The sequence below is a fragment of the Cyclopterus lumpus genome, chromosome 20 (genome assembly GCF_009769545.1).
Source record: "Cyclopterus lumpus isolate fCycLum1 chromosome 20, fCycLum1.pri, whole genome shotgun sequence".
NCBI classification, from domain to species: Eukaryota; Metazoa; Chordata; class Actinopteri; order Perciformes; family Cyclopteridae; genus Cyclopterus; species Cyclopterus lumpus.
This window is the reverse complement of record NC_046985.1, coordinates 6,754,746-6,776,279: the sequence shown is the minus strand read 5'-3', so window position 1 is coordinate 6,776,279 and position 21,534 is coordinate 6,754,746. Positions and strand designations below refer to the sequence as shown.

Sequence of the window (21,534 nt, the reverse complement as noted above, 5' to 3'; positions counted from 1 at the left end):
GTGAAATACGCTTACTTCTTTTCTCGCCAAAAGTTAAATGAGAAGATTGATACCACTCACTTAAAATGTCTAACTATTCCTAAGTCATGTGAAATACAATTCATCCAATGCTGCGAACGTAATATCTTCAATAAATTGTCTTCTGTTGTTGCTACTAATTGGATTTTAGAGACACGTTGCAAACTGAAGAAAAGGTCACATTGTTGCTTTGTCAACATAATACACTGAAAGTGTTTGCTCTCCTTTTATATTGCAGTATTTATGAAATATACTTGCAAAACACCAGGGCTGCTACAATTACTAACCCTTAATTATAAAATGGGTCATTTCCACCAGAAGACATTTTGACATGTTACAGCAGAAAAAGCACAGGTGTAAATAACATTAAAGATGGCTGCACTATAGAACGGAGCCATCGTTAATGTTATAAGGGACACCTGTGCTTTGTCAATTATGACACGGTTATTGATGTCTTTTTAAATATCAAAAGCTCAACATATTCTAGAGGTGTGGCCTGTTTTTTCAACATGGCAGAAGGCCTACTTTTGGCTTTCATAGGGATTCATCCTCCGTCCCATTTATAATAAATGTCCCATTCCTTCGTGTTGGCTTAAGTTCAAATTGTGAATCTTTAATTTTCAGACTGTGGTTGAAGACAAGCTGCAGTGTCGTTAGTGTTAAGCCTCGTGCTCCATCACTGGGGAGTCTTTGCGGAGTCCATATGGATTCTGGGTCAGAGATTTATCAAAGGGCCACAAGATCAATATCAATCTTTGAGGTTCATTGTTTGTTCCCTCGCCTCATTCTGGCTCACACCTTTTCCTCTGGCACAAAGAGCAGCAACTACACATTTGGTCAAGACATAGCTATGACTGTAATCTTACATTTTGGCATCTTTTTTACCATACAAATTAATATTCATACTATAGATTAATAGATAATACCAGGCAGAGAGTTATGCAGTTTGTCTGAAAGCCTGAAATCATTAAACCAATTTTTCTCAATTGCACTGCTTAGTTTACCTTTGTAAAGCAGTATTGAACAAACATTTAGCTCATTGATCATGCAAATGGTTAATATCTCCCCAAATATTGTTTAGTTAACGGATATCCTTGACATAACCATGGGAATTTAGAAATAATACAAATGTAGACTTGGTTCTGGTCTTTCTTCTTATTTGCATACTTGCATTACTTTTGTTATTTTTACCATTATTAACACTTGCAAAGCCAACATCCAACTCTCCGTAAACCCCCCAAAGCACCAGCTCAGCCTTTCCACAGCCTCTTCAATAATGTGTGTTTGTCTCAACCCTGTGACATTTGACCTAACAACTACAATCAATGACCGACACAAAAAACTTTTTTCCACGAAACATGCCACCACACAAACAAAAGCCGCACTCTCATACGGTGGCCCGCTGACTGAGAATGTGCAGATATCAATGTTTTTTGTCCCGGGCGATGGTTTTTCTGGCGGCTTCGTTATTCGTGCTGTTGAATAGCTCACCGGAGGGCTGATGATGTTGTTGGTGCAGGCAGCGTTAGTCAGCTGTTCTCACCGGTGCTATTGTTGTCACCGTTGTTGTTCATCACAGAGTCCATCTAAAGGTCACGGTTTTGGTTTGTGTGCCACTTGGACAGGTTCCTGTAATGAAAACACTCGGCGGTGACGGCCTCGAGGGCCCCTTGTGTCAAAATAACAGTTGATTCTTTATACACATAACTGCTCACCTGGGACATCTCCCATCCTGGACTGTCACAGCATTCAGATCGATGTCCCCCCCCTCCTGAGGTTACCACGACCATCGCAGTCACGTCAAGGGGAAATTGACCCCTTCCTTGAAATGCTACCCCTGAATTGGCTCTTTCGTCATCTGGCTGAGTGCGGAGGAAAGAGTCTGTTACTTCTCTGTGTATTGGGTGAGAGAGGATGGCAATCAATCCAGGGGTGGGGGGGGTGGGGGGTGGGGGGGGGGGGTCCTCCGACCATAAAGACCCCTCTTGTGGAGGACGGCAGAGGAGGCGGGCAGATGTCTGGTGGGTTTTTGAGTTGCGAAAGTGTTTTTATCTACATCTTAACTACCTCCTGTGTGGTACGGCGAAGCTTAATTAAGACTTGAAATTAATTGTAAAGGGTGTTTTATGCAACTCGTGCAGCCAAATCATCAATTACAATGTTCCCTCATTAACGGCACAGGAGTCAGTTTATCATCAAACATTGCGGTTTTAATTAGATTCTAAAGTCGTCTTTTTTTATGTTTCCCCCGTGAGATACGCAAATGAGGACTCGGAGAACGACTGCCGAGAGACAAATGACCTCTGCAGAGTAATTTACAATGCAATGAATTACTCATGAGAGTTTGATCCATATGTGATCGTAGCCCAGTCGTCTTCACATATGTGAGGCTGTTGCCGAAATGACAGCGTGTTGCATTGCTCCTGCCTCCTGTTGCCATAGTAGTCAAGTTGTCTATCACTTATTAAGTAAAGCCCTCTATTCTGAGCTTGTAATTGACCTTTCTGTTTGACTTGAGGTGTTCAGTTCAAGGTTCACTAAACGATATTCGGAGCATCAATATAGCAGCAAACGGCTATTTGTAAAGATGAAGGAGAAATCAGTTGCAACATATTGATATAGTACCAGAGAAAGAGTGTCAGCATGTTTATAAAGATGTGAGATGGGACAAGACCATCTACCTGCTAGGGTTGGTAGAGTCAAGTAAGGGGAGAATACTATATTATACTATATTTGGCCTGTTGATGTAACTTTATAGTGAATATAGCGACTTTAAAGGGCATTAGGAGCACCATCCAACAAGCAGTTGGTTCATGGATCACAGGCTGAACTAAATTAAATGATTAGTAGAACACCGTCGACCAATAAGAGGAGAACGCTTCCACTCAAAGCAAAGCTGAATGATTGTGTGCTTTCAGGTCTTGTTAATACTATTGTGAAACGGAAAAGCTAAAAATCTGTAGTTCTATAATGGAAAGCTGAGCTGAGCTTGTTCTCAGTTTTTAGTTCTTTTAGTTCATGACTCAGCTCTGTTTATTAAGTGGCCAGGCATCACGAACGCTGCGGTCGCATGCGGCTCTGCAAAAGTGGGACCCCCATCTACACACAATCACTCTTTGGAACATTTACACTCAGATCTAAGTCTCTCGATGTCGCTCCCATCTCATTTCATTAGGTTCATCACAGACGTTTCGAGGGCTCTTTAAGGGTCACCCTGAGGAGACGGAGTGCGGCGTGGTCTGCAGCCAAGCAGAAGTTCACAGCATCTGTGGCTGATCCTGCTTCATGCCACACAGGGACGGAGTCGGGAGAAGTTGGGAAAAGAAGGGCTCAAAGAGAGAGAGAGAGAGAGAGAAAGAGAGAAAGAAAAAGAGGGTGATTTGGAGAAGAAAGCGGATAAAGAGGGAGATTTCCAGAGGGGTCAACTGAGGACTAGCTTGTCGTCTTTTTGCTGGAGTTGTCGAACAAGGTGATTAAAGCAGCACACTGCACGGGGAGCTGTGGCCGCTGAGTCTCAACTACTGTGATGATTATAGTGCTTGGAAAGAGTTGCAGAGAGAGAGAGAGAGATAATGGGGAGTAGAAGTGTGTGGATAGAGGATGCATGATTTACAAGTTTCAAGACTCAATCCCAGCCTGATCCTGGACTGCATGATCTGATTGAAAGATGCGTGGCGGTTTAAATGGCCGCACTGCATTTGTGAGAAAAACCACAATCTTCTTTTTATGACGGAAATACATCGCGAGGCCTCATATTTCGATGTCTATCTGGGTGGGATTGTATTGGGTTCGCCGTACAGACGTTACAGATGTGATATTCCTCCCTCGTGGGTGCACAGGAGGTGTGTGTCGTGTTAGGTTGTAGTGGATTTTATGTACACTTGCACATGTAGATAAGAGAGGTTATGTTTTAAATTAATACATAAAGAAAGATATGATCATTAATTTGAGGAATATTCTGAGGAATGTATTATGAAGCATAAGAGAGGATCACTGTTTTATTATTCTGTTTGTTAATGACAAATGTAATGATTCATTGTATGATGCATGGGAATGAATGGATGTTTTATTGTTTAGACAGTAGTTAAAGGGATGCCGATTGAAACCTGAGATGTTGCTTTTATTCTGTAGGCAGGATAATAGGGTTTTATTCTGAAGGGGAACTTCCTGTCCTTGACCGGAAGTGTGAGCTTTGACCCCGCTAGTTTATCGATTTGAGGCATTCTTTGAAGTGGCCAATGGAACTAACCCTCAGGTGTGAACCTCATGTCTTATTCGCTGGTCAGCGTAGCATGCTGTGTCTCTGAAAGGTATTTGCATGAATACCTCCACTAACCAATGGGAGCTTAGCTCAGCGAATGGACTGCGAATAAAACTAATTGTGAGACGTGAATTTGGTCTCTTACGTGGTGACGCCAGACAGAAACTGCTGGCTACGTCAGGAGACTGTGGAAGCGAAGCCATGTGAGCGCGTCCGGGCCTGGACCATGTATGTATACAGATGACTCTTGTTTGTTATGATTAAATAATGATTATTATATATCTCTGGCTTCGGAGCTTCTTCTTCCAAGCACAAGGTAGCTCGAGACTGTCTGAACTCTTACAGTCGCTCAAATCCCGCTGAGGGGCATTTTAAGATTTATGTGAGAAAGTGGATGTGACACTATCATGGTCAGGTGCTGTCAGCAGATATTTATTTGAGTCTTATGATCTTAAAAAAAAAAACTGTCTCCCAGAGCTGTTATAAAAGGAAGTGAAAGAAAAAGCATGTCACTCACCCCCCTTTCCCTAATTCTGAAATCTAGGTGAGGAGTATTCGTACGTCCCTAAACGCCTCATCCTCGAGATGTAAGTGATCAGACAAATTCAACATGAAGAGTCCTCAGGATCATTAAATTGACAATACATATAACCAACAAATGTGCAATTCTTACAACGTTGTACATGCAATGTGTCTAGTTAAATATGTTGTCTGTATACAGACTGTCACCACAGGACACATATATCAGTGTTCAAGGAATATAAAACACATTCTTGGACAAACTGAGGCTAAATAGTGGCATGAAAATACATATTTGTATGCAGTTCTAATATTTTACAATATTTGGGGACAGGTTAAGTTGCCATAGAGTCAGTTACTGCAACTGTATTTGTTTAGATGTTTGCACCAAAAAGAAAATGCTGAATTAGCTATTAAGCAGTTCCTGTTTACAATGTGCCCATGGATACACTGACACATACAGTATCTCTGTATTATTTTGATATTGAAAAAAAAACTTATAAACTTGGTCATTCTGGCAAATTCAGCAGCTAAAAGAGGACTATTTTATAAAATTATTTCTAAGCTGAATTAAGGATGTTTCTTTTTATTTTCTTTGTTTTAGAGTTGCGCCATGTTTTTAGATGAAAACAATAGATGTTAGAAGATATACACAATCTAATTTGAATCATGCCATGAATTATTGTAATATGCCCTCTTTGAACATAACTAACATTTTCTTGTGAACAGTTGACTTGAGTCAGTGTTAGATGTTGAAAGAGACACACGGAAGTGCTCTTCTTCAGGTCTTCAGGTCAGCAGCTATATTTATATTGTGCAAAAACAAATCGCCTGTAACAATAATGAGACAGAGGTATTTTAGGGGCGGGAGAAGATAGTCAGGGGAATAACGAATTAAGCTAGTGACATAATTCATATTTATTGATCCATTTCCATTTGGGAGCTGAATGGCGCCCTCTCAGAATATGTGTGCCCTCTGACGTTCGGATCCTGATGACTTTTATTACCTTATTAATCACTAACAAAAAGTTTGAAAATCCATTAAGCACAAAAAACTCTCAATGTTCAATCTGCGGCCAAGTAAATGATAAAAGCGGTCCTTTATGCAAGAGTTTCCTCTCCTTAGCTTTTCCATGACTTGTGGTGCAGCTCCTGAATTCCCACAGCGAGTGTCCCAATTGGAACACGCATGTGGTCCAAGTTATCCTTCCTGAACGAAGCAGTGAGGGGAAAACAAGTTCCCTCACAGGAGACGTTTCCAAGCTCTCCGGCTGAGTGAAGGGAAAGAACACAACCGACGAGGGGTGAAGACAATGGGAGTTTTGTTTTTATTCCCATATAGGCCATATGAACCCCTTTGTTTTGTGTTGGGTCATGAAGACACCAGACTCACTTTAACAGCTCAAAAAAAACCACAATGTGTTTATCAGCTTTGTTCTTCATTCTTTATTCGTCATTTTTCCTATGAAGGATTGCTTATTAAACTATATTAAACTATCTGCTTCTGGATTTTAAAGAGATCTAACAAGTCTGACCTAACCTGAATGCAAACAATGATGAGGTACTCTACAATTATTATTATTGTATTTTTTTTATTTGATCAAACAAAGGGAATATAGCAAATATAACATAAAACATTAGGTGTAATATCAAAACTATCTGTTAATCAAGAGATTTGGTTACCACCTCAATACTTTTTTAGAGTTTCATAAGGAACCTATTTGGTTGATTTTGCAGTTATAATAATAAAGTTCACACATACAGCAGAGACGGGTTCAACCAAACAGAAGGTTTCTAGCCTCTTATGATCCAACGTGCACCTGAAGAGGGCGCCCTCACAGTTCAATCACCTGTTGTTACAGTGAAGGTCAGGAAGGACAGACAGACAGACCACAAAAACAAACACAAGTAAATCAAATATAATAATAAGTCAAATAGCCCATACAAAACCAAAACTCCTCGTGTATCTTTTAATAAAGCCTTCACACTTAATGATAACAAAGCCCTCTGAGGAATGAGTCCATGTTCAACATCTTTTGTCTGCTGGCAAACAGGAGGCCCGCAGCAGCAGCTCCTGAACGCATCTTCGCACATCACTCACACGCTGCGTGACAGACACGCCGCACATCATCATGTCCTCGGGCCAAGTCTCCACTGTCTCCCCGGCAAGCTGGAGAAAAGATGTGTCTCCTCAGCTTCTTCTGCACACACACGTACACACACACACACACACGCACACACACACACACACACGCGCACACGAGGCATCAAACAGAAGAAGAAGAAGCCATTGGCTCCGAGGAGCTGATGACGGAGGGAGCGCACTGTCTTCTCCAGGAGCGCGTTAGCCAACAACACACACACGCGCACACACACACACACACACACACTGCACCTCCAACCAGTGGGAAGAGAAAAGTGTGTCGGACTGGGACGAACATTTAAGTGGGGGAACTTTGTTTTGTTCTCTCTCCTTCTTCTGCTGTTATTTGTGTTTCATTCGGAGGTGGAGACGTGCCAGGACGAGCGCGTTTGCACTCTCCAGGAGCGCGCGCTGTGGCACACGCTGGAACACAACAACGTAGCTCAGTGCAGCGCAGGCAGGTTTTCTCCGTTTTTAAAAGCAGCCGGAGAGGCAGGAGAGTTACGGAGTCCGCCGTGAAGCGGTGTTCGGTGCGCGAGGCAGACGGAGAGAGAAATCCGCGGCGGCACTCGGATATGGCGGCTGTGAAGACGTTCGACCTCCTCGTGGGAGTTGTTTTAGTTTGCCAGTGTTTGGGGGATGTCCGAGCCGAGGTCCCAGCAAGTGACGGTAAGAGCCCGCACCCTTTAGGCATGAGCAGGACCTGAGTTTTATGGTCCGCTTCCCAAAGCTGGAGTCAAACGCGTCTGCAAAACAACCGTGACACACAGGTGGAGTGACGTTGTAGTTAAACCTCTATTTATCATATTTTAATTATGGTATGCAAAATAAGAGAAGACCATGAAGGCGGCTCCTCGTTCATTATCTTATTTTTTTAAGAGAGCAATGTAAACGTCATGACCTACTATCTTCCCTTTTCTGTCGAGATCAAAGACTTTGTTATTTTCTAATTATCATATTTTCACAACTACCACACGTTTGAGTTAATTGGCTTTCCCTTTTTTTTCTTCTTTTCTCTCCCATCTTTGCACATTAATTTGCCCTCAGGGTGAGCTCATTACTCTATGTTGTTGTAATATAGTCAGAACAATCAGTGCTGGGGTATGGAAATGTCAAACTGCCTCTAAAAATGTATTTCTGTGTATCCTGGCACATTTATATGTAATATTGTTGCTCTCTGGTATGACCTGGAACCACCCTCTGCAACTTTTTGCAGATTTGAGATCAGTAACCATTGCACGGTGCAGGTGTTTTCTCTGTAGAAGTCCTGCAGAGGATATGATGGATACCTGCACACTCTGTCCATCTTGATGTCCTTGATTATATGACACAGTCAACAATGAGAGTGTGAGAACAATATCCCTACTGTAAGGCCACAGTGTGTGTGCACCTAAAGTCCACTAATCTCAAATCCAGTCCATCTCACACACGCACACGCACACGCACACACACACGCACACGCACACACACAGCTCGCCCTATGACAGACGATGGAATAAGTTCATGCCGACGTTGGTCCTTTTCACGCAGGCGAGCTCTTGTTTCCCACAGCTTTTATTGCTGGCAGTGGATTTTCATCACGTATCAGATAGTGGTTAGAGAATCGTTCGGCTGCTGACAGTGACTGTAAATTAAACCCGTGTGTGCGAGTGCAGACCACAGAGTTACTGGAATGTACTGCTCCGTTTGGGAGAGATGCTATCGGCCGCGTGTGGCCGCTCGCACACACTTTTTTTTCAGTTTTAACCAGACCTCTCAGTTTTAACCATCTCATTCTTATTCATGAATGCAATCAATCTGCTGGGCCGCTGCCTCTGCTGCTGCTTCTGCTGCTGCTGCTTCTGCTGCTGCACTCATTTCACATCAGTGCTTTGGTAGAAAACAACGGCTTGCATGCTTTTTTTTTTTTCAGAATGAGGCTGGTTTTTAGAGGCTGCAGATTGAGGAAAACACCAACATCCATTAATAAAAAGGGCATATTCCTCTCGGAGTGCTTCATCGCTCCATCTCCTGCTCGGGCCGGACACATTTAGTATGTAGGACAGTATTTTTAGACATTTGGGCGAGGTGGTTCCCTTGTCGTAGACTGACCTCGACTGTGCTGTAAGGAGCAGACCCCTGTCCCTTCTTAGATAGGCGTTTATTAATAAAGTACAGGTAGACTCCTCCACTCCCTGGAGGTAAAATAATAAGGTACCAGTAAAGCTTTCCCACTCTTGTCTCAGCAGCTCCAGCACAGCCCGAGATGTGGAAAGACTGGTTGCGCTGCTTGCATGTATCAGTTGGATGAACTGTAAAGCACATCTGGGTAAAATTACACAACATCCTGTGAGCTTGGTTTAAATCATATTTCTGTCTGTGGCTCTGTGATGCTCACCCAGTGATATTGTCGCCAGTGGCACACTCACATAATTGGGGCTGCTTTCAGGGGTTAATTTGCACTCCGGTGCTTCTCTCAGAGTGGAAAAAAAGAGATGATCCACTCGAGTCTGGAGTGTGTCTGCATGTGCGATATAGGAGAATGAAAGAGGGAGAGAGCGTGAGAGAGAAAGTCTTGACTTGTGGAACGCTGCGGTCTCATTTGAAAGCCTGCGCTGAGGGCTGTTAATGCGCTAAGATTGTGGTTGTGTGGAATTTGAGTCTGTTGTGGGCGTCCGAGTTGTGTTTCTCTGGTCGGTGGAGGGTTAATCCGCTCACAGGCAGCGATATGGACGGTTTCCAGCTCCCTCATCCCTCATGCTGCCAGCAGCCACCTCTGCAATAGTACAAACACACTGTCACATATAGGAGTGTAAGCTGCAGAGAAACACGCAGACCGGCTCTGAAGTTTGACCGTCATGACAATGGCTCAGATTGCTGAAACCGTTTTTTAATCCAGTGTCAAGTCTGATAAAACACTTTGATTCCCTAAACTCCCCAGTTAACAAATCCCTTCTCAAATCATTCAGTCACAATCTCTTTTTAGATCCCGTTACCTCCGTCTGACACTACAGGTGTCTGCAAAGGAACCGATGAAGTGAACTCAGCGACATTACGTTCATTTCCATCCACTTTTCAATCAGCGCATACAAAAGTAGAACTCTTGGAAAGTCTAAATAGTTTTTATGCTCGGCTGAGATAGAAAAGTTAGTGGATCCATTAAACATGAGGTGCAGTACGATGACGTGTATGATATGAGTATATTTGGTGACTTGTATGTACATTAGATCTGTGTGACACAAACATGGACATACACCATTACAGTTTTACACATGACATTCCACATGTGTCCCAGTTTTTCCTTGTTGCACACATTAAATCTTGATCCAGGAGCTGGTGATCGAAGTAGTCCCAGCAGCAGTACGCGTCCTCCTCTTCTCGGTTTAGAGCGACACACGTGTCGTACCGATGTATGTTCGGATCGTGACAAGCCGAGAGTCCTTAAACCAGGAAATGAGTTTCACTTCCTGTTCCCTCATCGTGGGTCTTTGGTTAGATGCCTGAAATAACACAATAATATTTTGTTTTAAGACATAAAGTACATCAATAAATACCCATCCTTTGAATTTTTAAGCTTTCACGTGTCTTACAAAAAGGAGTTTGCTAACAAGTGGCTAAATGAGACTACAAAACCTCATCACTTCGAGGACTGGTCGGCTTTTAGCTTGAAGGGAAGTCATGTGACCACAATCTAGTTCATCTGCAGTGTTTACCTTCTGCCGACGGCATTTAAGCCATCAAACAAATGTGGTGTTATGGTGAAGATTATCTTGCTGAACGAAACATTTTCATATCATCGTAATCTAATTGTTTGTTGGCCATAAATCCAAATCCAATGGAAAAATCTCCACGTCTTCTTTGTTGACGGAACCATTGCGATGCTAACAAAAACACGTAATCTCTGCGCACTCTACAGCCAACGCAATTTGTTTGTTATTTTATTCCAAGTTGAGACGTTCATCTCGGTCGTCGATGAAAGGATTCAGTCAGTGTTGTGTTGAAGATGATGTCATGGCAGTTTCACGTTGGGTCGCCATGGCGACCAGCTGCGTATCCCGCCTACACTGGGCGGGACTATCCGCAGTGGAAAATGAAATGGAGAAAAATACTGGTACCAAAAGTGAGTTGAGCCAAACCATGCAGAGGAAATGAGGCATGAACATAACTTAACCCAACATCAGAGAGTCTGTTGGAATCCCAGTGGTTAAGGTACAATACCGCACTCCTACAGTACACATTTTATATGATGAGTTTATTTCCCACCAAACAAACGACCTAAAACGATTCGATAAGGGGCATTAAAAAAGGATTCGGATTTGATATCAAACACTTTTCGTGACAAATGCTCTCTTCTCTTTGTCATGCTTGAAGGAATGAGTCCCAACACAAACTGTCCATGGGGAACAAAATGGGAGGTCCGGCTCGATCTGCTTTAGTGAAGAGATTGTAAGCCTTCTTGGAATCTGCCCTCCCTCCCCCTCTTTCTGACATTGCACATTTCAGAACGGACAGAATGAGCTAGCCTCTTTATTGGCCCTCTGAATGACCTGCTGAAAGGAACTGCCATGAATGGATGACGGGGGTGGGGTGGTGTGAGGGGGGACAGACAAGGAGGGGGCGGCGACGGCGGTGATGGCGGCGGCAGGGGTTTATGTGCTGCCCCGTATGCAGACACAGTGGGTCGCGCCATACATCGCGGAGGCAGGGAGTTGGGGTCGACCCCCGTACCAGCATGCAACAGCACCAGCAGGCTCCTGCATTGGTCACGCCCGGCCCTCGACTCTGAGCTCCCTGCCCATTTTTTTTTTACTACTGGAAGAAGCTCAGTTTGACGGCTTGAGAGGTCAATGGGCTCAGACACAAAGAGCAAAGAGGCCTCTAGTTAATGAAACCCAGCGCAGTTAAGCTCCTATTTAGCTTCTTCTCATTGTCTTTCATGTGGTTCAAAAGCCCCTTCACTTCCCGATTTCCAGATCTCTACCACAGTTATCTGCACTTGCTCCCTGGCATTTTCTATTCTGTCTGATTTATTTAGCTTATTCAGAGCAGAAAAATTATGGATCTTGTCCATCAACCAAGTTTGAAAAGGTCAGAGGCAAGAGCAGCGGCCTTGGTATAGGAAGCCTTCCCCCTTTTGAACGTCAGCGGTTCAGTGAGAGATGACAAGCATTTTCCATTTTTGATAAACGTCCCTTTTCCACAGATGATTGCAAAGCCGCCAGTAGACCACAGCCAGGCGGTTATCTGCTGCTCCTGTTGACTCCGCTGAGCGTATAAGAGATGCTAGATCATCAACTGAAGGGTGAAATGAGCAAAATGCTTTTTATTTAGGTGGGAGGAGTAGGCTTTTGGGGGGGGAAAAGGGGGACGGGGGACGGTTTGATAACGAGGAGAGGGAGGGGGCTCATAGGCAAATCCCCCGCTCTGCTGAGCACCTTTATAAGAATTACAGCTGCATTATATACATATTACACTCCACAGTATACTGAGCAATGATTGAGAGCATAGGCCTTTATATTAGGCTAAAGAAATGGTAGGAATGTGAAAGGGTAATCCCTTCCTTGGATGCTCTTACATGGTTAGATTCAAGGTCCAGAAGTATTTTTGTGATGAGGTGTTGGTGAGGGAGTTGGTGTACTTTCTCTGGTGTGTCAAGGGTTCCTGTTTCTGTACACTGGGAAAATGCTGTAAAAATGGATATATAGGTGGAAAGATTGGTAAAAACCAAATGAAGGTGAAATAAGGAAGGCAGCTTGAAAACGTGGATTAATTAGCATTTTCTTTTGATGATTTTCTTGAAATTTGATTAAAGCTCACTCTAAATTCGGATGCAGACTTACCCGTTCATCAACTATCTATCTCTGATGGATTTCTTTCTGAATGATAGTTGAACGCTCAACTATCAAAGTTACTCGATGTAAAGGTCCGACATCAAAATGTGCCATTAAGATTCTCTTTAAATCCTACCTTCTCCTATTAAACCCGTTTGAAACTGCATTGAAAATATCATGATGGTTGACCATAACAATGTGGAGCTTTCTTTGGGGGATTTGTCCTTTGAAGTCATCTAATCTGTGCCATGTTAATGCCAGTCACATGCTTTCATCTTTGTCTTATCTGGCCCGTATGTGGAGGACTTGTGAACACTTGAACTATGAGTACATGTTTTTACCTCGGCTGGGTTTGATGCAGCATCTTTTGAGTGTCTCATTAGATCACAGAAGGCCTTAGAGGGGTCAAACCTGGCCGCTGGACGGTGGAACCTTGATGCACACCAGTAAATGCCTGGTATTTGACGACTGTAACCTAAAGTTAACAGCATTTTATGGAGAACATATTGTATAAAAATGGTTGGCTGCATGGCAGTCGGCTGTTGGCTGTGAAACACAGATGGGGTATAATTTCATGCTTCATACACAGCGAACCTGTTGGCGAGGCGTTTTTGTGTTTGATGGGAGGAAGTGAAAAGATACCTGCAGGTTTAACAGAAAAACTATGAAGAGAAAAAAGAATGACAGATTTTGACCTGTATCTTTTCGGGCTGGGCAATATATCAATATTGTATTGCTATCGGGATATATGACTACATATGCTCTTAGATTTTAGATACTTTACATTTTTTGTCCTGGTTTTAAAAGCTGCATTATAGTGAAATTGTGTTTTTATACACTTGTGCCAAATGTCTTAATTAAATTAAGTTAAATTAAATTAAGTACAGTGTATGTTCTCATTTAATTAAGACATTTGGCGCAAAATGAGCACATTTTTAGATAAATCTCAATACGACAAATAAATGATCATGTTAAATTATCACCCAGCCCTACCTAGTAGTAGTATACCAACATAACAGTGATTATTTATCAACAATCTCATTGTATAAATATTCTCAGCATAAATAGTCAATCCTACAATATCGTAGCAATATTGTTATCAAGGTATTTTGTCCAAAATATCGTGATATTTGATTTTCTCGCCCAGCCCTACTATTGATGTCGTTTTTTTTCAACACTCAAGCCGCCGCAGGTACAGTAGCCATGCATCCAAACAGAAAACAGCTTCTGCATGTGTGAAAATGACATGCGGCGCCTGCTTGTTATCCGCCTGCACCAGAATGATGAAAAGCGAGCCAAGATTTGATGCGCTTGCTGAAGGACGCTGAAAGAGGCGGCTCTCCAAAAGGGGAACAAAGTGTTACATGCATGGCTATCATGAAGGCGCGGAGAGAGAGCGTGGTGTTTCCGGCTGCCCAGTCATGCAGAAAGAAGATAAGGTGCCAGAGGAGCCTGTCACCCCACCCCGAAGCCGGCTTCATATCCTGAGAACCAGCAGGAGCGCCGGCTTGGCTTTGTCCCACAATAGCAAGTGTCACTCAAAGGGTTTACGGCATGCTGCTACACGTTCGTCCACTGTTGTTTTCTTGATTTTACCGGCGTATTTTTTATTTCGGACAGCAGCGAGTGAATAAACCAAAGCAGGATCGGGATGTTGTTGTTATGCCCGAGTTTTAAACCTCAGTACTTTTTGAGTCCAGACTGAAATTTGGCACTGAAGGTTTGGTCAGATACTGAGTCGTGTTTACTTATTCTCTCATCAGATGTCTTATTTTGTTAAAAGAAAGGCTTTTTTCCAAATTGTGTTATTGAATAAGTTTTTTTTTGGCATCTGTGCCTTTATGCCACTTTGAAATATGGAAGCGACCGTTCACTATTACCCTCCTGGTTTGATACCAGTAAGCTTTGGAGTCACATGTTGAACCAGTGTACATGGGGCTTTGGTAACAGAGATACTCCATATGAGTTTGAAGATTGGTGGTTTTCTTCTTTCCAAAACCAAAGACACACACAAGATCGAAAGTGTACGGTTGGATGTTAGCTTGTCTGGCTAACTAGCTTACTTTCCAAGGCCAAGGAGCCAACCCAGACAGAGCGTTTTCGCCTCTTAAAGCAGAATGATGGAGTCGGATCTTTCTTTTGCGCTGACGCTGTTGAGATGTCTGTCTTTCTATGCAAGACTAATGTACCTGTGTCTGATTTCCTTGTGTTTTTTTTAAGGTGATGGAGTCAGCAAAATGCAAAAGACCTTCATTTATTTCCTAACCCCATCAATCTGTCTATTGGTCTGTTTATCATGTTAATAGCAAGCTCACTTAAAAACCATAAATTACGGTTTTATAACATGCAGTTGTTGCTTCTCCTGGTGTAAAATGCAATGCCGCCTTAATGCCTTATTAACTTACCGGGGCTGAAGTCCCGGGCCTAGAGTACCAGGGGACATTATCAGTGGGGAATAAATCCATTATACAACAATAGTAGTTCACAACGTACTCATCGCGTTATGTTTTGAACACACCGGATGGAAGTTGAGCATCAGCTGGTGCAGGTGTGCTGAGCAGAGAGAATTTGGGCAGGTTGAAGGGTCTGGAGGTCTGGAGCTGGTAGCCTAAAGGCCAGAACAAATATAATTAATTAAACTATATTTAAGTTTTCTGTATCTGATTTTTTACAAGGGAACCATTTCCCTGAAGAATTAAATGTTTGGACGAAGGCTGTGATATGTGGAAAGACTAAATTAATTTGAGCTTTTTGGGCATTTTATATAATTATGGTCCAAAATGATGAAATTGAATAGTTTTAGGTCAAAAACCTTTAAATGTATACAGTTTTATTGCCATGCCTACTTATCTCATTAAGCTTGCTTTGTCTTGACTTATTGATAACATACTGTCTTTACTGTTCAGAAAGGCATTTCATATTTGTTGCTGTCCATTAAATTTAGGTTGCTGTGACATATTGTGAAGGGGCGGAAGGTCCTCCAAGTGTCCGTTGCCTCAGGCCCTCAATTAATATTAATGCCCCCCCGGTACTATGATTATCCTGCTAACGCTGGGCACACTTGAGTTTGTTCAAACAGCGTTTTGAGCTGTGCCAAGCAAGCCCTTCGCAGACATTGATGTGTTTTCCTTGCTGTAGGTCCAACAGCGCTGCTTTTGTTACTCTGCCCGGAAAATGTCTCCACCATTCCCTGTCCAGAAATGTCTTTTTTCCCCGAGCAAACTCATCCTGACAAAGAACAAGCGTGCCCCCCAGCCACGGCTCCTCGCGGTGCAACTCTTTGACGTGCAGGAGGAGTCTGGGTTGGGAATAAAAAGATTTACAGACACAAGTGTGTGTTTCTGTGTGAGGAGGCTGAGAATAGATTGTGACTTTGATGACTCCATCAAAGTAGTTTTCTGTTTGCCACCGTACACCAATAAATTCATATGGACACAACAAATCTGGAGGATGTTTAAACTGGTTATTGCTGTGTGCCTTTTAGGTGAACGTATTGTTTTTGTTGGGTTGAAACTGAAATAAACTCTGCAGTCTCAGGGATTTAAAGTTGTTCATCTGAGCACTGGAGAACATTGTGTTGAGTCATGAAGACTCAACACAGTTTTCGTAATGCATCTGTAAGGCTTCCTGCTCGTCTTTGCTGTTTATCAGGAATCAGGGCTGCTGGGAATGAGAGGATAAAGGACTCTTCCCAGAAGCAAGCAAAGGTTTTTAGAGGTCAGGGTGATCTTTGTTTGTAGTATGCCCGTTTGGACAAGCTTGCTCCAGCTGTCCACCTCCTAACTGAACGCTGAGCTCATCCCAAAAATCCGTAAACAGGACACCAGTTGGCAGCTCACTCATAATGGGAGTTGCACTTGCAGAACATTGTCATATCTGTTTTGTTTAGCGCTTCCTTTTCTTCTTATGCCATGATCAAACATGCTTGATTAAACTAAACAAAAAAAAAAGCACTAAAGTCAACTAGTGATTCTTGTAAATGAGGTTTAGTTTGTGCCAGGTGTTTCTGTCTCGCCTCCAATGCTTACTTGCCGAGAGTTTCTCCCAGAGCTCAGGGCAGAGCCAGGAACAAAGGCTTGCTTTGAGTCTTTGTGGTGATGACTTGCAAGGTGTAACAGCAGCCTCTGTATGAGCATACTGTATGGGAGACGGAGAAACTCGGCCCAGGTAACTAGAGACAAGTCTTGACCCAGTGGTATGTCCTGCACTGACTGACTGTGGGAGTTAATTGTGTTGTGTTTGTACCGTCTAGCGAGAACAAGCATCCAGATACCAAGCGAGGTTGTGAGGTGTTCCAGTTAGGATCCAGTAGGCAACAACACATCAATTTAATGGGCACACTAGATAACAGTCTGAGGTCTAGCTTTGTGAGCAGTAAATTGGCTGGTCTGCAAGCTGAGGCTTGACTGCTTGCGGCGGTTATGTATAACTCGGTATAAAAATGTCTGTTTGAGCTTGGAATATTTTGCATTTCTCTTTACTTTTGACGAACAAAGAGCGAGGAGGAGAAATCCACCACTTCTTCCCTCTGGCCCAGAGAGGGAGGCTCTTAAATGTTCTTAAATGTTCTTAAATGTTCCCGTCCTATTGGCCGATGGAGCTGCAGACATGCATTGCCCTCTGTTCCTCTGCGAGGTGTTGTATTAAAATGTAGATTACATCCATTCTCAGCAGCTAACAATTTCTTGTCCAAAGAATGTGATGGATGGCAATTTTATTAAGAATTTGTAGTGTTTGTGACTATTAAAAGGTGTTTATGCGAGAGCTCTTTTGTCAGGTGATGAGAGGAGCTCTAACATCATAAAGTGGTAATTGACTCCCATATAAAGGCCATTCTCTCCTGTTTCCCAGAATGCTTTAATTAGCTGGAAAGTAAATTAGTGTGAGTACTTTAATTATGAATATGTTATTCATACCATTGCACAAAGGTAATACATGTGCCCTTCTTTTAAACAGGGTGGGAATGAATGATAAGCAAACAATGTCAGTTTGAGCAAATTTGATTGTCAGGGATTTTATGTATGTCATAGAATTGTGAACAGAAGAAGAAGGAAAAAAAGAAATAAGCAAAAATGAAATGAAAACGGGTTTGTGAAAATTCTGTAATGTTATTCTGAGTTTAACTCCGTGTTGGCCGTGTTGAGGGGTTTATCTTTGCACTGATGTCCCACAGCAACCAAAAGCCGATACGTGTCTCAGGCGGACGAGGTGCAGATATTGATTAAATGTCTGGCCAGCTCCCCGTTCACCCGAAGGCCTCTGGTACCACGGACACTGGAAGTAGTCAAGGTGCCAACTCACCGTGTATCATCGTAACTGGGACCTGCTCTATGCCAACCCAGCTTCAACTTATTGAAGTCATAATTAAGGAGTTGTAAGGATGTAATTCAACACCTAAGATGCCATAGATGTTCCTCGTTTTCTTTCCAGCCTGATAAAATGAAAGACCTGCTTCCCAGCACATATCGAATGGGAGTAAAAAATTAAATGCCCCGTCTCCGACAGCTGCCAAGCCAATGATATATGCTCTGAAAATCCCATCCATCGACAAGCAGCCAAAATTGAAATGAGAGGTGGCGATATGAATATAAATGACTTGTTTGATGTCCTTTCAGTTTTGCCACAAGTCTGCCCCAAACGTCTGGCCTTGCAGAAGTATTGGGTTTCTTTTGGAGGCGCGTACCACTTACTCAGTCCTTCAGTAATCTTTCATTTCCCCACTCAAAGCCATTTGGACTGTTTGTGATATAACATGATTTTTTGATATTTCAATCAAAGTCACATTTACTTTTTCTGCTAATATGAGATCTACTTCTAACAGTTGTGATCAGAGCAGGGCTCTTTGTCCACTAAATTGAGAGATGATTCATGATATTTTAATCTTATTAGGGATTAGACTTTCAAATGTATCAAAGTGCTGTCCTAAACCTGGAATCTCCTCAACTGAACCCAACAATGGAAAATAAATTACAAAGAATCAAGCCCGTTTTTTGTCTTTGCAGATTTAGAGCCACATGTCGGGAATTAATGTGTTCTTCCTCAATTGTTCAGAGTTTAGGGATCAGTTCAGATCTAAGGAGGAAATCGGCTCATCAGATCTGAGGCCTTTTATTGTTTGCACATTGTTTCTGCAAACAATTACAACTGATGAATTGAAGGCTGTGGATAGGTCGGGCCCAGTAGGCCGTTGAATGTTCACGCGTGTATTTATTTGTATGCTTGTGTGTGTGTGTGAGTTCCTGCATCTGCTTGAGGTTATTGAGCAGCCACTTCACAGCAGCCCATCAGCAGTGGTCAGCTTGTGATTGTGTATTATGTGTAAACAGATGGGACGGAGGATTCGTTTTGGGATCATTCGTTGCAGAACCTCATTGGGTCAAGAATAAAGATGAAGGTCTGGAGACACATTATACTTGACAAACATACATTCATTTTCAGTTTGCCTTCAAATATATTGTTTTGGTCTACTTTTGTACAAGAAACTCAAGCGAGCGGTAAAACTTTTTTCTTTTTTTTCCTCAAATGAGAACGTTTTTAAAAATGTCAGCTTTTCTAATGCGATACAAAATGTGAATGAAAATATGTGAATGGAAACCCAGCTACAGTGCAATGCATGTTGCCATACTTGTCAATGTGAACGGAAGTATGCACCTCAAAATAGCAAGTGTGGTTATGGAATAGTTCAACTTTAGACCCTGAGTGTGCAGGTGCTGACCATGACTCAGCAGGTGTTGAAATAACATGAACGAAATGCAGCACAGTGATAATCAGTGCTACTGTTAGCAGGCTCGTAGCTCGTTACAAACCTAATGCACACTCAACACTCACTTTAAGCAAACAGTAGACTGTTAACGCTATGTGGGATACTTAAAAAGGGGGAGAGGGTAGCTACCTAGCTTAGAGTGTCAAATGTTGCACACAAGCTGCAAATCTCACTATGGTTTGTATTTATATATACAACAAAAGTGAGGGAGATTAAAAATGAAGTTTGACTTTGAAGGCAACACAGAGGCAAGGATGGATCTCTCTATTTAGCTTTCAGAGTGGTTTTCTGACAGTTCAGTGAGACCAAACTTAACGAATCCTGCAGAGCTACAGGGCAGCAGTCTCTTGCTACCTGGATGTAATAAGGAAGTCCTTCTGCTTCTTGCTTAGCTTCCTGTTAATGTCCATGTGTCATATTTGATTAGCCATTGAGCTCGAATGATTAGTTGCATGTGCTGCTTCAGTGACCCTGAGGGACTGACTGAGGATGTGTTGGAGCTGGAGGTCACAGTAATCTACTGCTGAGAGTAGACCAGACTCCAGCCACTTCTTCCGTGAGTACCTGCTGGTGGAGAAATGCATTATGAGCATTCACACATCCTGTTGGACTCTATCTTTGCACTGCTTGCTGTGTGTGCCTCTTCTTTTCCCCTCCCACACACTTTTTTATTCTCATGTTTCTTGCTGCCCCAGTTTGACTCTAATACAGTGAGCTCTGTATAAGATGGACAGTTTTAGGAGTCTTTAGCTGTGTCATCCATCATGTAGGTTTAGTTGTGTAGCCTGTCCTTCACCTCCAGCCTGCCCCGCTGACGAAGAGCCTGGAAATCAATACCTCGCTGATAACGTTGAGTTTGCACCTGAAGAATGATGTGAATCTATATCCTGCTAAAATAACACCCATGACTCCAGTGTGCGTGTGCATACTACTATGTGGGACACTTGAAACTAAAACCCACATTTTACATGTGATTATTGAACAGAAATCCTCTCATTTCATTACTACTTGATTTTCTCTGATTCAGCTGGAACCGGACCCGGTGTTCACGATTACGAGCATCATATGTCCCTGTATAGACAAAGACAATCTTCTCGCTGCTCATTATCAGTTAAAGGTTCCTCATATTAACTGTAATTAAATGGTTAGTCTACAAAAGAAACTTTCCAAAATCCCAACATATTCAATTTAAAATAGATTGTGCCAGAATATATTTTCCATTTTTGCTTAATTAAGCAACTCTTAGTGATAAACCAGTTATACAAATTGTTTCAGATTAATATATTGTCGGATGACTTATTGATTAATCGGTTCATTTTCCCTCAATAACAGAAGCATTAGTGGCATTACAACTCAAGTTGATCTCAGAAGTGTTGGTTGGGGTTGAGGTTAGGACTCAAGGCCAATGAAGTTCGTCCACTCTAAACTAGTAAAAGCATTTTTATGGCTCATGTTTTGTGCACGGAAGCATTGTCATGTAGAAACAGGAAAGAAACATCTTCAAACTACAAGAAAAGAAAAACAAACGCAACCTTGCAGGAAAACTCCCCTTAAATACAAAAGAGCCAGACATGGAGAAGGAGCAGGCAGTCAGCGTCGTAGCTTGTCCCTCATCTCGACCTTTGACCTTTCTCTTGCAGCGAGAACAGATCTCAATCCCCTGACTCGACGGCTAAATTCATCCGTCTGGGCGTGAGGGAGTCAAACACATTAACGCTGCCGTGTCGGCCTTCGGCCAAATAAAGCACTCGCCAACAGACCTTAGACAAATATACCAAAGAGTAGGCAAATATATAAATACGGGCATGCACACGCCGGGAGAGGTTTCCAATCATTGAGCAAATGCATGATTGAATGAGCGCTTTAACCTTCAACCTTATAGTTCAGACAAGTTGACATTTACACTGCCGTAAAGCTCCAGTGAAGACTTTCAGGAAAAGCAGTTCCAAAATGAAACCAATTGATTTAAAAGGAAGACTTTAGAGAATTTGCCATTTTACTACATACGATAAACGTGTCC

General features: G+C 42.5%; 1 protein-coding gene across 1 annotated transcript in view; it reads left to right on the top strand.

Annotated features, from left to right (window-relative positions):
- Nucleotides 1-7,099: 7,099 nt before the first annotated feature.
- The window catches only part of plxdc2 (plexin domain containing 2), an 81,538-nt gene continuing 67,103 nt past the window's right edge, over nt 7,100-21,534 (top strand). Inside the window, exon 1 of the mRNA XM_034559649.1 lies at nt 7,100-7,610. Within this exon, the coding sequence (XP_034415540.1) occupies nt 7,517-7,610 (94 nt within the window). The 5' untranslated portion in view covers nt 7,100-7,516. The remainder of the gene's footprint in view (nt 7,611-21,534) is intronic.